General features: G+C 41.5%; 1 protein-coding gene across 1 annotated transcript in view; it reads right to left on the minus strand.

Moving 5' to 3' along the window:
• The window catches only part of RET (ret proto-oncogene), an 88,204-nt gene that overhangs the window by 36,535 nt on the left and 37,917 nt on the right, over positions 1-13,752 (minus strand). Inside the window, exons 2-6 of the mRNA XM_040607262.1 lie at positions 6,166-6,417; positions 4,236-4,529; positions 3,511-3,752; positions 1,598-1,799; positions 962-1,161 (exon numbers count right to left, since the gene is read on the minus strand). Of these exons, the coding sequence (XP_040463196.1) occupies positions 962-1,161; positions 1,598-1,799; positions 3,511-3,752; positions 4,236-4,529; positions 6,166-6,417 (1,190 nt within the window). The remainder of the gene's footprint in view (positions 1-961; positions 1,162-1,597; positions 1,800-3,510; positions 3,753-4,235; positions 4,530-6,165; positions 6,418-13,752) is intronic.

Below are 13,752 nucleotides of genomic sequence, written 5' to 3' on the forward strand. Positions count from 1 at the left end.
CTTGGTATCCTTCTCTTACTGAGGATATTCAGTGCAGACTACAGGTAGAATGTCCCTTGGCGCAGCAGTACCGTTTCTATTGCTTGTGTAAGGGCTGTTCTGTACTCTGCAGGCCTACCAGGCCACAGCGCATTTCATCAGATTATATTGTGTGGTCTTACATTTATCTGCCTTTGGGTTTCTTTCTTTTTACAATTAGCCAGAGGCTTAAAGATTAATAAAACTGAATTCTTCCCGAGAAGTCTTCTAATGAATTGGTTTTCTCTGGGTGATTATCTTTTAGCCTCAGTCCTCCTCTCTGCTACAAATACAGCAGTGGTTTTATAGTTTTATTTAGTTATGAGGTATGCTTTCCAGTAGCTCTCTCAAAATGGCTCATGACTGATGTTTTTAATATTCACTTTCATAACATTACTTATATTGAACTAGTTCCTTATTAATATACATGCTCTGTAGGAATTACATTGTAATATTCACCTGATTCATGTCAACCTGTTCAAAAGTGTTTCAGGAAGGCATTATTAATGGCAATGGTGGTGATTAAGCTAAAATGAGGGTTAAATTAGGAAACACATTAATTACTAACTAGCCATTATCTAGAGAAAATTCATTAACATACTGGAATATGTAGAGCTGGGACAAATTTCTTTCTTTGCCCTTGATATTTTTCCAGTTATTTATGCCTAAGCCACTCATGGTCGCAAGACCTCCCACCTACAATACTTTATTTCTCTCTATTAATAATTCCATGTGTAGGCCTCCTTTCTGTTATGATGCGATGGGACAGCCAGTGTCCAGTCTACCTGCCATCCACTGCATCCAGCAACAGTCATACTGATGACACATTTTTCATTGATTCTACTGAAAAACAGCTAAAGCCAAAGCTTTAATGTGTCTTGCCCCAGTGATCTATCTACTAGGCTCTAAGAGACAATGAAAATGTAATTAACACAGTCCTTACCTGTGCAAAACGTTCAGCATTTCTGTTCACTGTGAACTGGTAAGTCACGTTTGGAAACTGAATGCTGACAGGGACGATGGAGACATTGAAATGAAGCATCACCGATCTTTCTGGGCCATGAAATTCTGTGTCATTCACCAACACATCCAACTGAAAGGAGCGATGCTCTGTGACTGAGATGCTTTTATTCAGTACCAGTTCTGCAAAGGAAAAGATTAGTCTATTAGCGACCCACGTTATCTGCAAATGTGTGATACTGCAATCCCAACAAAATTATGCATATCAAAATTATACGTACCAACGTTATTATAACAAGGATCAGAAGGTGAGTTAAATATAAAAACATACTCCTACGGAATTATGCTCTGTGCATTCCAGATGTTTGGAGAGGTCCTCTTCACTTCTACAATTGGAACCTCTTGCTTATCAGCATACACAGCATCATCCCAGAACGCTCCTTATCCCAGACATGCACAAACTCCATTTTTTCACTACATGTTTAAAGCTCAGCATTTGCTTAACTTGAAATTTCTCAGCTATCCTTGGCTCAATATTTACAAAACGTTTGGAAAAGTGCCAGGGCTTATTGGTCAATTACTAACAAGCAACCGCTTTATCTGAAGAAGGGGACCTTACTGTACTCATGCCGAGTTCCCCGCACTTGGCTGCCGTTTGGGCTGAAGTGGATTTCATCGAAGATGTGCTCTACCCGAAACGTTTCACCTATCCAGGAATCGTCGGTAATGATGGTTCCTGTGTATTTCTTTCTGCTGCTTTCAAGGGGATAAATAGGTGTGGTGTCTGCATCATATACAGCTAGCACTGCAAGAACGGTTCCCTAGAAGCAAATCAGAAATGACATTGCTGAATGACCCGGAGTTTTCTTCCTCTGGTATGTCCTTGGGAGATTGAAATAAATCTTACAACTTTCACTCAAGCCCACTTCCATTCAAATTCATTTTAAGTTTCAGGTTACCACTATTTCACACCTATTTGGATCTGAGTTAAAAGCTCAAAAGAAGATGGCAATGAGAAAGAACTTGTCATATAATCACTTTATGTCTAAATACAGTGCAAAACTTTTCAGGTAGGAAATGAGTGCACACGCACAGCTCTTGACTTTTTCATTAAAAAAATATATATACATATGTTATTCTACAATACCGCTAAAAAAAGACAGGTAGAGGAACATGTACATTTAAAAGACATGAAATACGTTCAGACAGATCAAAGTAATCTCCCAAATGTTTCCCAGCAAAGTGGCCTGGGTTGCCTGTCTGCTCCTTAGCTCCTTAGCCTGCTAGGCTGCTGTTCTCTACCTGCACACTGAAGCCTCAAGGCCATAAAGATTTTTAACAGCAATCCTGTTGCTTCAAGTTCGTTTCGTTACTAGAAAAGATTGAAAGTTTCCAAATACAAGGCTTTTCTTTTTTTCCCTACTGCAAAATGCCAGTGAAATTCGCTACGTCCTGAACACTTTGCAGGCGTGTAATTTCAAAGAGGATATTTTACTTTATGGAATTTTTATGGCACCTCCACTTTGTATCGTCCAGAGCTAAATGAAACCCTCCACTCCCCACATTTTCAAAAGAAAAAGGAATTGCTTTCTACCCTGGCAGAAGTGATGTTCCCAAGCATCTTGCCAACACCCACTCCAGTCGGGAGGTGGCAGCAACCTCCCAAAATCATTCTTCTCCCGTCCAGACACCAGTATGAGCAAAACGGACTTCGAAGGGGAATCGGACTAAAAAAACCCGATGTTATGAAACAGATGTCCTCTCGTGGAAAAGGCATCATTTCGGCCCCAAAAGTGCCTTCTGTATACCACTGACTTACAAAAGATTCTTCTGGTGGAAGAGACAAATTGCCCACCCGTATACCTGTCTACCGAAGCAAGGGGTGTACGCGTGCCTGGGGTGCCCGGGGGGTTCAGGGTGCTTGGAGGGGCACCCCGCTGCAGTGCAGGACGCGTGGGAGGGCACCGGTAAACCCAGGTCCTGGAGCTGTCACCAGCCTGATGCTGGAAACGTTTTAACAGCTTTGCAGGTGCCATGTCTGTCCGCAGAAGGCAACCGCTTCTTCACGCTTTGTGTCACTGGTACAGCACCCTAATAAGTGTCTACGGGTAGTTCTGGTATCTTCTGTAGATTTGCACATATGGGAAGGGTACACACATACACTGGCTTTAACAACACTCAGTTTTAGTCACCTGGGGAGGCAACCCTGTAACAAATACAGAGCAGAGCTCAGGATGGGGAGATACAGAGATCCTGACCACGGTCTCCACAACGGTCCTTCCCCACCTCAGGAACTGCTTGCACGTCTTTACGCCATTTCTAACTTTAACGCATCTTTCTTTGTGGTCTGAAGCACATAAAACTCAGGGGGAGGAATCCTGGAGACTCAGCACTTTCCAGTCGCAGGGTGCAGAGCACGGCATGGTGCTGTGCTCGTTGCGGAGTTCCACCACCCAGAGCACGGTGCTCCCCAGCAACTGTGACCCCACCACCTCGCTCCTGCTTCAGCGCCTCGGTAAGGCAGAACGTTACCTCTTTCCTGTTGAACTCCACGACAGCATCGGCAGTATCAGTGCCATTGGGAAGGAAGGGAGGAGAGTCATCTTCATCCAGCACGTTCACCAAGAAGGGCACCTCCACCTGCATCTCCCTGGAGCCCTCTCTCACGGTACATTTGGCGATCAGCTCATATCTTTCTCTCTCCTCCCGATCTAGGCGCTGTGTCACACTCACGCTGGTGGTGTTCTCATTGTATCGAAAGGGCATGCCTTCAGCTGAAAAACACAGCCACAGCATAAAGAGGGACAAACACTTTCCCATTGTCAGAATCTGATCATTTGCTTCCTTAATACTCTTTTGCAATCCCATAAATCCATTTGGACATCATGACTGCGTGATAAAAGGCATACTCAGAAGTGAAACAGAAGAAAATTGTAGGCTTATATTAGGGTAGGCAGAAAACATGGAATAGATAGGATGTTCCTACGGTCTAGAAGGAGCACAATTAAAAGCTCAAGATATTCCCAGACTGCTTTTAGCAGGTGCAAACTTCTAAAACCAATCATTTCCATAGGGAACGGGACAGTCCTTCCCATCCCCCCTGTATATCTCAAAGGCAAATTCTTTAGGCTCAGTTAATGTCTGCAACAGAAATTCCTTCACAGAATCAACCTAGACGATCTACTACAAAAGATATCTTAACAGTGCAGCTGTTTACATCTATTGCTGGTACACGAGCAGCTCATTTCCAGTTTTACCTGCCAGCAGTTTGTAGGAAATGCTGAGATTCTGACACAGATGATGAACTGAGGGTAACTGGAGCTGATGAAATGTGCCGGGTGGTTTATTCTCCTTGATGTGAAAGGAGAGATCCATTTCTGTGAAGCAATGCTGCCTTGCTGTCAGGGAACTGCAAGTTGGTGCAGTAGCATTGATCAAGGAGAAGAAAACTGTGGTGCGTGTAGCAGAGTCACATTCCTTCTCTTCGAAAGGGTGGGACGAAAGGAAAACATACAGCATCACCTTTGATAACGGCATCCAGTTTCCTACAGCTACAAAAAAAAAAAAAGCAAAACAAAACCAAACACACCAGAAAAAATATTTTACATAAGACAAGCTCACATTTCTTTTACTCATTTTGTACTCTAGCCCGTTATTCCACAAACAACCATATAGCCCTGTTATGTAATGAAATAATTCTTCAGTACCTTATCTGCTGGTGGGAAGACCTTAAATCTTAATCTCAATAACCCCAGTAAACCAAAAAAGCATAGGTGTTAGCACCAATTTTACATTATAGAACCTCACAGAATGATAGCAGCATTCTGTCTGTGAGACACTGACATAAAACAGGTCACTACTAGTAACCAGCTTTACGATAGGACTGTGTTGGAGGGACTAGAGGAGGGTGGGGTGGAAGCAGGGAAAGAGAGTGCATGAAATGGCAACAGGTATTCAGGACAGACTCGTAACTATCATCATCTAAGTCACAGCTTCCTGACAGTTTAGACCAGTTGAGGATAGGAGCCAAACTGTTTATGTTTAGAGAACAAATTGCTTCATCATTTTGAAATGTAAAAAGCTGGTCAAAAGATAACACAGAAGTTAACGTCAACCTGTGGCATCTCCTAATATAACCTCAAGCCTTAATTATTTTGATTGCCTTGGTTTGACTACAGACAGAATGACAGTATCTCTGTAACAGATCTAATTCACTTGAAAAGATGCTCTAGGTCACTTTGATCTGTATGAACAAAACAAGGCTCTAAAGTTCTGGATAGCTGTTCTTCCTTTGTTCAGTTACAAATAGCTATCTGATATTCATGAACACCAAGTACTAAAAAGGCAGCAGAAATGGGCAACATATCAAACACTCGGCACTTAAAAAATAAAGCAGTAAGCGTATGAAGTTGAACATTTCAACATCAAGGCACCCAAGTCAAAGGGCAGCGTTGATATATGGCTCCTACAAACTCAAGACAGTTACTACAGACTCGCTCCAACAGCAGAATTTCTGCAACTGATCGCAGTGGTATGCCATTAACTCTTCACCCATTTCCTCCTCCACCATCTAATGATAACTAATTTCCTCATAGATCAAAATCACCAAAACCAATTTACTGCTAGAGCATAAAAGAAGGAGAAAAAAACTGAGATAATTCATTTCTGCAGTTCAACAGCGAGCTTCACTAACAAAGCCATATCCCCAGAGGGGGAGAGAGGTACGCTTTACCATTTCTTCCAAGAGCTGGTTGGCATTACATGCAGATGCACTTTGTCGATCCATGTTACCAGAATTCAAGGACCATTTTTATAAAAGCGTTTGAACTCACCAAACTGCATTGGTCCGGGCCCTAAGCGCCCAGTGTTAGCACAGTCAGGTTGGCTTAACGTGCATCAGTGGATGAACCAACCATAAATATGTGCAAAGCTGTGACTTACACAGGTCTGAAATGTGGAAAAAAGTACATCAAGTAACGCGACTTTCCCACAGTGTGAGCAACTGGACCTGCCCCAGGTCAGCGCTTGCCTTGGCATGTGTTTCCCTGGATCTGGTTCCTCATTGTAAAAAGGCAGGTGTGGTTTTTTCCCGGTTTGATGCTCATATGCCAATAGATAAATCTCATAACCTGAATACACTTTAACAACAGATACTTCAGCAAGAAGAGCTAGCCTCCTCATACTTACACAGCATGTTAAAGTCTTCTCTATCCAGGCTTTTGCTGAGATAGAGAAGTCCCGTCTTTTCTCTGATTTGAAACCAGTGATTTTCATGGGATCTTGCTCGAGAAACGATGAGATTCTGGCACAGATGAAAGTGGGCCACTTCCCCATGTGAATCCCTCAAGGCATGGATGCGCAGGAGCGGCGTGCCTGCTGGCTGATCAATGTAGACATTTTCTGAGTACTCTTTCCTGGGGAAGTAGAGACCAAAGGCAGCTGCAAAAGAAAGCACACCAGAGGTGCTCCAAGTTAGGTTTTTTTGCACTGGCACTTTCTTACAAGATGAATTTCCAAAGAACCAAAGGCTTCATTCTGTAAGGATTAAAGAAGCATTAAAAAAAGATGTGGAAAAAGGCAGATCCTCATCTGCTGTAAATAAATACAGTTTTACTGTGCTCAAGCCACGGACACAGCCACCAAAAATTTGGCCTATAGTTTACATTCAAGTTACAAAATCATCTGCTTTTTGAAAGCAAAATTGCTTTGCTGTAAACAAGGCCTACTTTAAGCAGACCGCTTAATGAAGCTCTGCTTGCCAAATTTTACTTAAGTTCATATCTGGAGCTCTCAGCTGTAATTCCATTATCTCACAGATGATATTCAAAAGAAGGAAAAAACTTTGATAAAATCACACACTTTAAAAGCCTAAACACACTTTCCATCAAGAGCAAACACAGAAACGGATCAATGGCTCACACACTTTTCCTTGGGTTATATAAAACCTGTCTTACACACAAATACTTTTGCGGCTCCTTCCCTTTCTAAACAGGCCAGCGTGATGCTTTCAGTATGGAAAATGGGAGCTGTTTAAATAAAATTGATGTGAACGTCTTACAAGTATTTTAAATATGAGAGAATGGAAAGCTGAGAACTGACTTGCCTGAAGTGGAGAGGGCAACGTACATTTATTTTTAATACAAAGGCTGTGACAAAGCCATTGTTCTTCTCCAGTTTTCCCCCTCTGACGCTGCAGACATTTCCATTCAGTAGGGCTTGATGCCTGTTTCTTCAGCTGATTTCATCTTACCAGGTCACTTTGCAATGGCCTCTCTACCCTTTTCCAGCGCTTCCCTTCCAACTCTACTGCTCACAAATATGACCGCAGCGGAATGCTTGACAACCAAGGAAGGCACAAAGCGATGCTCGTTGCACTCATGTGCCTGAAGTACTGGAACTGTCACTCTTGTACTTCACCTGCACCGACAGTCAGTACTTGCTCCCATACAAACGATACTTGCACATTGCAGAATTTTACATCATTTAATCTTATTTGATAATAAGTGAGACGTATAAAAGGATCACACATCTGTTGAACAAATGAAAATAATAACAATTTCCATATGTTACCAACACAAGACTATCTTAGGCTTAATTAAGCCAGATAAACTGGAAATGATGGTAACACAGTGGTAAAATTAGAGGGATATAATGCCAAAACATCTTCAAAACAGCATCAGGCTGTAGCATGTATTTATGTTTTATTATTATTGAATCCATACACTCTCTACTGAATGGAGAGAACCGCAAGCAAACTGTAAACAAGAGACCTTTAATTTCATTTGGAAATACCACGGAAACCGCTGTACCTTGCAATGATTCATGACATCGTCAGTATCCCTGGATGCAATTACATCCCTAGATGTACAGAGGCCCCTTACTTTTTCTACACACACTTTGCAATATATGAATAAAGTGGTAAAGTAATTAGTAGGTGAGTTTGCTCCAGAGTAATTCATGCAAAGGGAAGCCAACAATAATCTTTTTGAGAGCTGTAGAAAAACATTAACTCCTGATGTCCCCTGGCTGGAAGAAAACGGCTCCGATTCTGGTGCTGTCACCATCTTCTTTGTAAGTTAGATTTCTGAACATTCATAATATTTTTCCAGTCGTCTGTCTGTATTTTTGAAGTGCAGGAAAACCTGCTGAATATGCACTGCTAGAAGTCCTAACAAACTGGTTCGTTAACAAGAGGCGTAAGGTGATATCCAAATAGCAAACCCAATTCTAGTGAACTCAAATTGATTTCCTTGAGGTATTTTCTATAAAAACTCGATTCTAGAATTATGAAAACTTCCCCATGAGAAATTCAACACATAAAATTCACTGCTTAAAACTAAAAAATTACTTTTAACCCACTGAAGCATACAAGTGAGTCTCACACAACATTAGCTACAAGACAGAAGAGTATTTACCGATTTCCTTATTTCTAAGAGGGGGGTGAACAGTTCTAACATGAGCAGTGTGGGGTGCTCAGCATCACAGACACATCACGTTGTGCAAGAACCAGCACCACAGCACAGACATGAAGTTACCTCCAGTAAAATGAGCATACAGAAAGCAGAGTATATATAAACAGTATGGATGTGTCAAGTGTGAAATTGGAAAAGAGAAAAACGGGACATTTTGAGTTGTAATTATTTATTTTCTTGTCTTAAACCAGCACATTAATCTTTATATGCTTTGCTCTATAAAGCTGGGCCCACACTGCATGCCAGTATGTACACAGTCTTGATTAACAAAGCACATGACTAATTATGAGAGACACTGCCACTTAAACGTCTGAACCTGTGCATGCAACTACCCCTCAGCACAGGTCAGCATCCTGACTGCTCTGCATTCGAAAGAAAAAGTTAGTATTTAGGCTGCAGACTAATGCTTTGTATTTTGAGACAATGCTTTGTATTTTGAGAAGAGGAGGATTCCTTTATAACGTAAGAATTTGCATCACTAATTAACCAGAAATGTTTTTCACAAACATAAAAGCCACTTTAAGAAATTAGGAAAAGCTGCTGTAAGACGTTTAAGGGGAACCATGAACTTTTTCTCTTCGATTCAAAGCTAAAAGCTGATGAAACTAAATTCTGTCTATCAAAACACTTAAGTTTTTGTACAGAGCACACTGCTACATTAAGGAGAACACCTAAGGATAGTTCTACGTGACCCCAGCAATAGGACATACTTCCATGCTTTACTCAGAAACAAGTATTTCAAGTGGACAGACTTTATAACACTAGAAACGTAGATGGTAAAATAAATAAAAAGAATATATAAATTTGATTTAGCCATGCAACAAGATTCACCCAGCCTTGCTGATCTGGAAATTACTGGGATTTTGTAAGAATTGGTTTGTGTTGCTCCCTAACTCCATTTCAAGCACTGAAAGAGATGAGAGGTATGCATCGGACTGCCCAGGTCACAACCACACTCTGCATATAAATCTTTGGAGACTGATTTTGAAGGAGACCTTTGAAGTAGAAACACAGCATCCACTTCTCTGAGCTGCATTCATTCCTTTAAGCCCTAGTAAGTTAAAACCAGATTCAATAAACTTGCCATCTGGCAAGTATGCTGCAGGAGGAAGAGGTTCTAATCCTGGCCAGTTCCCTGTGTCCTGAAAAAAAAAAAAAAAAAATCAATTTCCAAGGACTTGTGCAAGCTTCCTATGGAAGCCAGATGGAGTTTTTATTGAATCTGCCATTTAAATAAAGAGGAATTGAGATGGTCACGCTCAAAACTGATGGTTAAAGTGCTTTTGCTTAGGAATTAAAAGCAGAGAAACATTTCACGTTACAACCTTGAAATACATCACAAGAAGGTTGTGCTCAGTAACATACATAAGTAACAGACAGACAGAGTTATTGTAATATTTTGGAATCTGCACCTTTTTTTTTTTTTTTGGAGGAGGATGCTTCAGCTCTCTATTCTACAATCAGTGCAGAAAACACAGCAAACTGATGGATGAGCACTATTACGTGATAATAGCATGGCAGGAACGTACGAAAGAGAAAAGCCATCATGCTTAAGCGGATGTAATGCTACTGACTAATAGCTCCTATAGGAAATAGATAGGCCCGCAGTTTTCCAGTTCAGGGAGAGAAAGCAGATAACATGAGAGTGGAGAAATGAGATTATATAATACTTGGAAGCCTTCATGATTGCCTTTTGAAATAAAGCAATTTTTCATGTGGCTTCTTCCAGTCATGAACGATCAGGTAAATAATGCCTTTTTAGATACAAATTGATTTATTTTTTTCTGTATAAAATTTGTTGTAGAAAACTTCACGTTTTTAATGCTTTTTATGCTTGCCACTATAGCCTTGAGTAGCACTGGTGGACTACACTTGATGAAAACTGTTAAACAGACCGCAGCAACGTTATACTCTTACCATCAACTGTGATGATGGCAAAAGTTTCACTTTTCCAGTTTCAAAATGAAGTGGCATGCAAATTTTTACTAGCGTAGAGGAAGACTTTACTAGTAGTTTGTAGCCATCTTTCGAAGTACGACTACAGACTTCAGAAAACCTGTTTTGAAGACAATTATCCCAGTCACAAGATTTGTTCTGGGAAGGGACACGCTTAAGGAAATGGAAAACCATCTCAGGTCTGTGTGCATCACTTGTGGAGTCTCAAAGCACCCTGGAGATGGTGAGAAGAGAGGACAACCAGCACACGGCAAGGTCACTAGTCAGGAGCATCCCTGGTCCACAAGACAAAAGACTGATCCACAACATCCTCTTTGGAAGAGAAGTGGGTGGAAGGTTGTAGCAGCCAGCAAAGTGCCAGCCAGCACCCCACATCAGCTAGCTTGCTCTTGAACCTGGGACTGAGAACCTGAGAGCTAAAGCTACAGAAACGGTGGAAACAGTGCACTGTGCAAGGCTCTCCGCTTAGCCAAACCATTTGCCCAAAGCTAAGTAAGCAGGTGTCTTACGTAGCCCATAGTGAAAATTCAAAGCTTAAATGACTGCTGCTTGGCTTAAGTTACACCACGTATCCAAACAAAAGGCTCGCTCTTGATTTAAAGACTTCAAATGACTGAAACCTACCATATCTCTTCAGCGTTATTTTGGGTTTCATTACTCATGTAATCTGAACTTTCTGTTTCTAGCCTGAGTATTTGCTACCTTCCACCTTTTCACCAGTTCATGTCATAGGAGATTAATATCTTCACAGATCTCATGGTCCCTGTTGGATGAACATGCATTTAATAACACAAGGACTGCTTTGTGTTATTAAGAAAACATTTTTAAAAAAAACCACATTAAAAATTCAGCAAAATGGAAATGGAACGACAGTTGTTTTCCATTCAGAAAGTAATATACACCTGTATAACCCACATCTGACAAAATTCACTCAGAGCTCCCCAGCATTTTAGAGGACAACACAACAATTTATTAAGAATAGAACAGCCCTCACTCAATCAAAATCCTTCGCTGAGAACTGACATGCCTCTCCAAGAAATGGGGTATGCTTTTAATGCAATGATAGCCCTATCATTGTAACATACAGGAATTAATGACATAACAGATGAACATGGCAGTATGCTGTTAATAAACACCCATTTGTTGCATAGCATCAGATTTCAACAAGCAATTATCTGGCAAGGTTACTTTTGTGTTCCTGAAATAATTATCTTTACTTTTGGTAAGTAACCATTATGTTCCATTACTAGTATTAATACACCCAATATTTGATTCATCAGAGAACAAGAGCAGCAATGCACTTGCATATTTTAAATTAAAGGACTTGGCCAATTAATGCCCATCTAGACCCTACAGAATTAAGAAGTAAACTTGCCCTCATAAACCTCAAAAAGTCGGTAATTTAGAAAAAAGCCCTGACACTTAATGGAAAGGTAGCATGAAACAGCACAGCTGAAAACAACGCTGTGTGGATTGAACACCCTGCCAGCTATTCAAGACAGTATCCACCACTTCACACAGGTTGATCCATCCCATAAGAAGAAAATGTTTTTGCCAGCATTTAGAAGAATTTTTCTTCAGTCAGGGACGGTTTAAAAGGCAAGAACAATCTCCACATTACACAGGGAATCACCCATCCTTCCATTCAGCAGCAGGATTTTAAATAAGGAACTCCTCACTGCCCTATCCATCATTACCCTAGGACTCATTTACGAGGGGATCACAGGAGAAGCTGTTTCCAATAGACCTGGCTGCACATCACCTGAGAGCGCCACTCGGAGAACTAATACTCACCAGGGCAAAACATAACTATGGCTTAAAGCACGCACCCTCAAAAGCTGGTGCACATCCCCGAAAGGGACCCACCACCAAGGAGCAGCCCTGGAGCTCGGCTCGCACAGGCAGTTCATGGCACCCCACCAGCTGGCAGTTCCCTTTTTTAAGCCAAGGTGAGAGTCTCAGTGCCAGAAACCGCAGGCTGGGGAAGAGCCAGAGTCACCCCTTGCCTCTCGGCTGACCACGCAGTCACGGCAGGAGACAGCCTGTGCCAGCCAGGGACACGGCACCGGTGGTGGAGGGACCCCAGATCCGCCGTGCTCCCCTCGCTGCGGCACCAGGGTGAGCCAGCCTCCCCGACCGCCCTAGGTGTCAAACCACTGCTCGGGCGAGACGGCTTCTTGCACCATTACTAAAAATTTCTCCTGGTTTCACAGGGAGAAGTCCCGCCAAATTCTGCCATCAGCTCACTGAGTCCAGGCTGCAGCACCAGTGCCCAGGTATAACCCCTAGTGCACCCAGGAGCTGCTAGAATAATGACGAACAGAACTAGCACACACTTAATTAACTAGCAGGCCATTAATGCAGCTCAGCAGCATGATGTTTATTTATTTTCAAGCTGAGCACTACAGAAATTGTAACAGATGCGATGTGAACCAGAGAACATAAGAAACTGTATTAAAGTGAAAATGAAATTAATACCTTTTTTTTTTATAAAGCTGCTGGTCTGGGCCCTAGGTTAGAGTGAATTGGGGAAAGATCACTGCAGAGCTTCATACAGAATTTTCTGAAAGTATGCTCAAACTTCACGGAGCTGGATAATTGCTAAGTTTCACCTGTGTGTACATTTAATGGTAGCACGACTGTTAGAGAATGATAGAATGAATTTAAATAGCAGCAGTACCAGTGAAATACATGTGTTTTGCAGAATATGACACTTCCAGAGGGAACAAGTCCTTACAAAGTGACAGTAAGCAGAAACAATAGTTAACTAGAATATATTCCAGACCTGTTAAACTGGTCTGCTCCATGCTAATTGCGTCTCTTGTGATTTTCCTCACCAGATTTCCATGCTCACATAGAAAACAACCCTGAATTTTAGACTGAAAACATAGAAATTAAGCAGATAGAAATATTACATAAAAATAGCTCAGTCAACCTGTATTAACCTGCTAGCAAGGAAAATGGGAATAAATTCTACAAGACGTTAGTAAGATAGATCTGGTAAAGCCAAAAGATGGCTCAAACGAAAAGAAATTTTGCTTCCTGTACCAGGTATTTTGGTCATAAATTTTAAAAACATGAAGATCAAAGACAGACCCTGAATTTGTCAACAAGAGAGAATTTCAAATGGACTTGTGAGAACTGTCAAGATTTGCATTTTCATCTCAAGCCAAGAATGGCAAATCAGTGCAGCACTGTATCTACCGGCAGATGGGACAACGCTTCTGCTAAAACTCTACTCACAAGTTCACTGATGCCCAGTTCAGCCTGAGGTCAAAGCTATGCCCTACACTCTCCTTTCTCAGCCTGTAACTTGTAGGTGACTTAGAGACTCACTTCTGAACTT

This window comes from Falco naumanni, chromosome 9 (assembly GCF_017639655.2).
Source record: "Falco naumanni isolate bFalNau1 chromosome 9, bFalNau1.pat, whole genome shotgun sequence".
Taxonomy (NCBI): Eukaryota; Metazoa; Chordata; class Aves; order Falconiformes; family Falconidae; genus Falco; species Falco naumanni.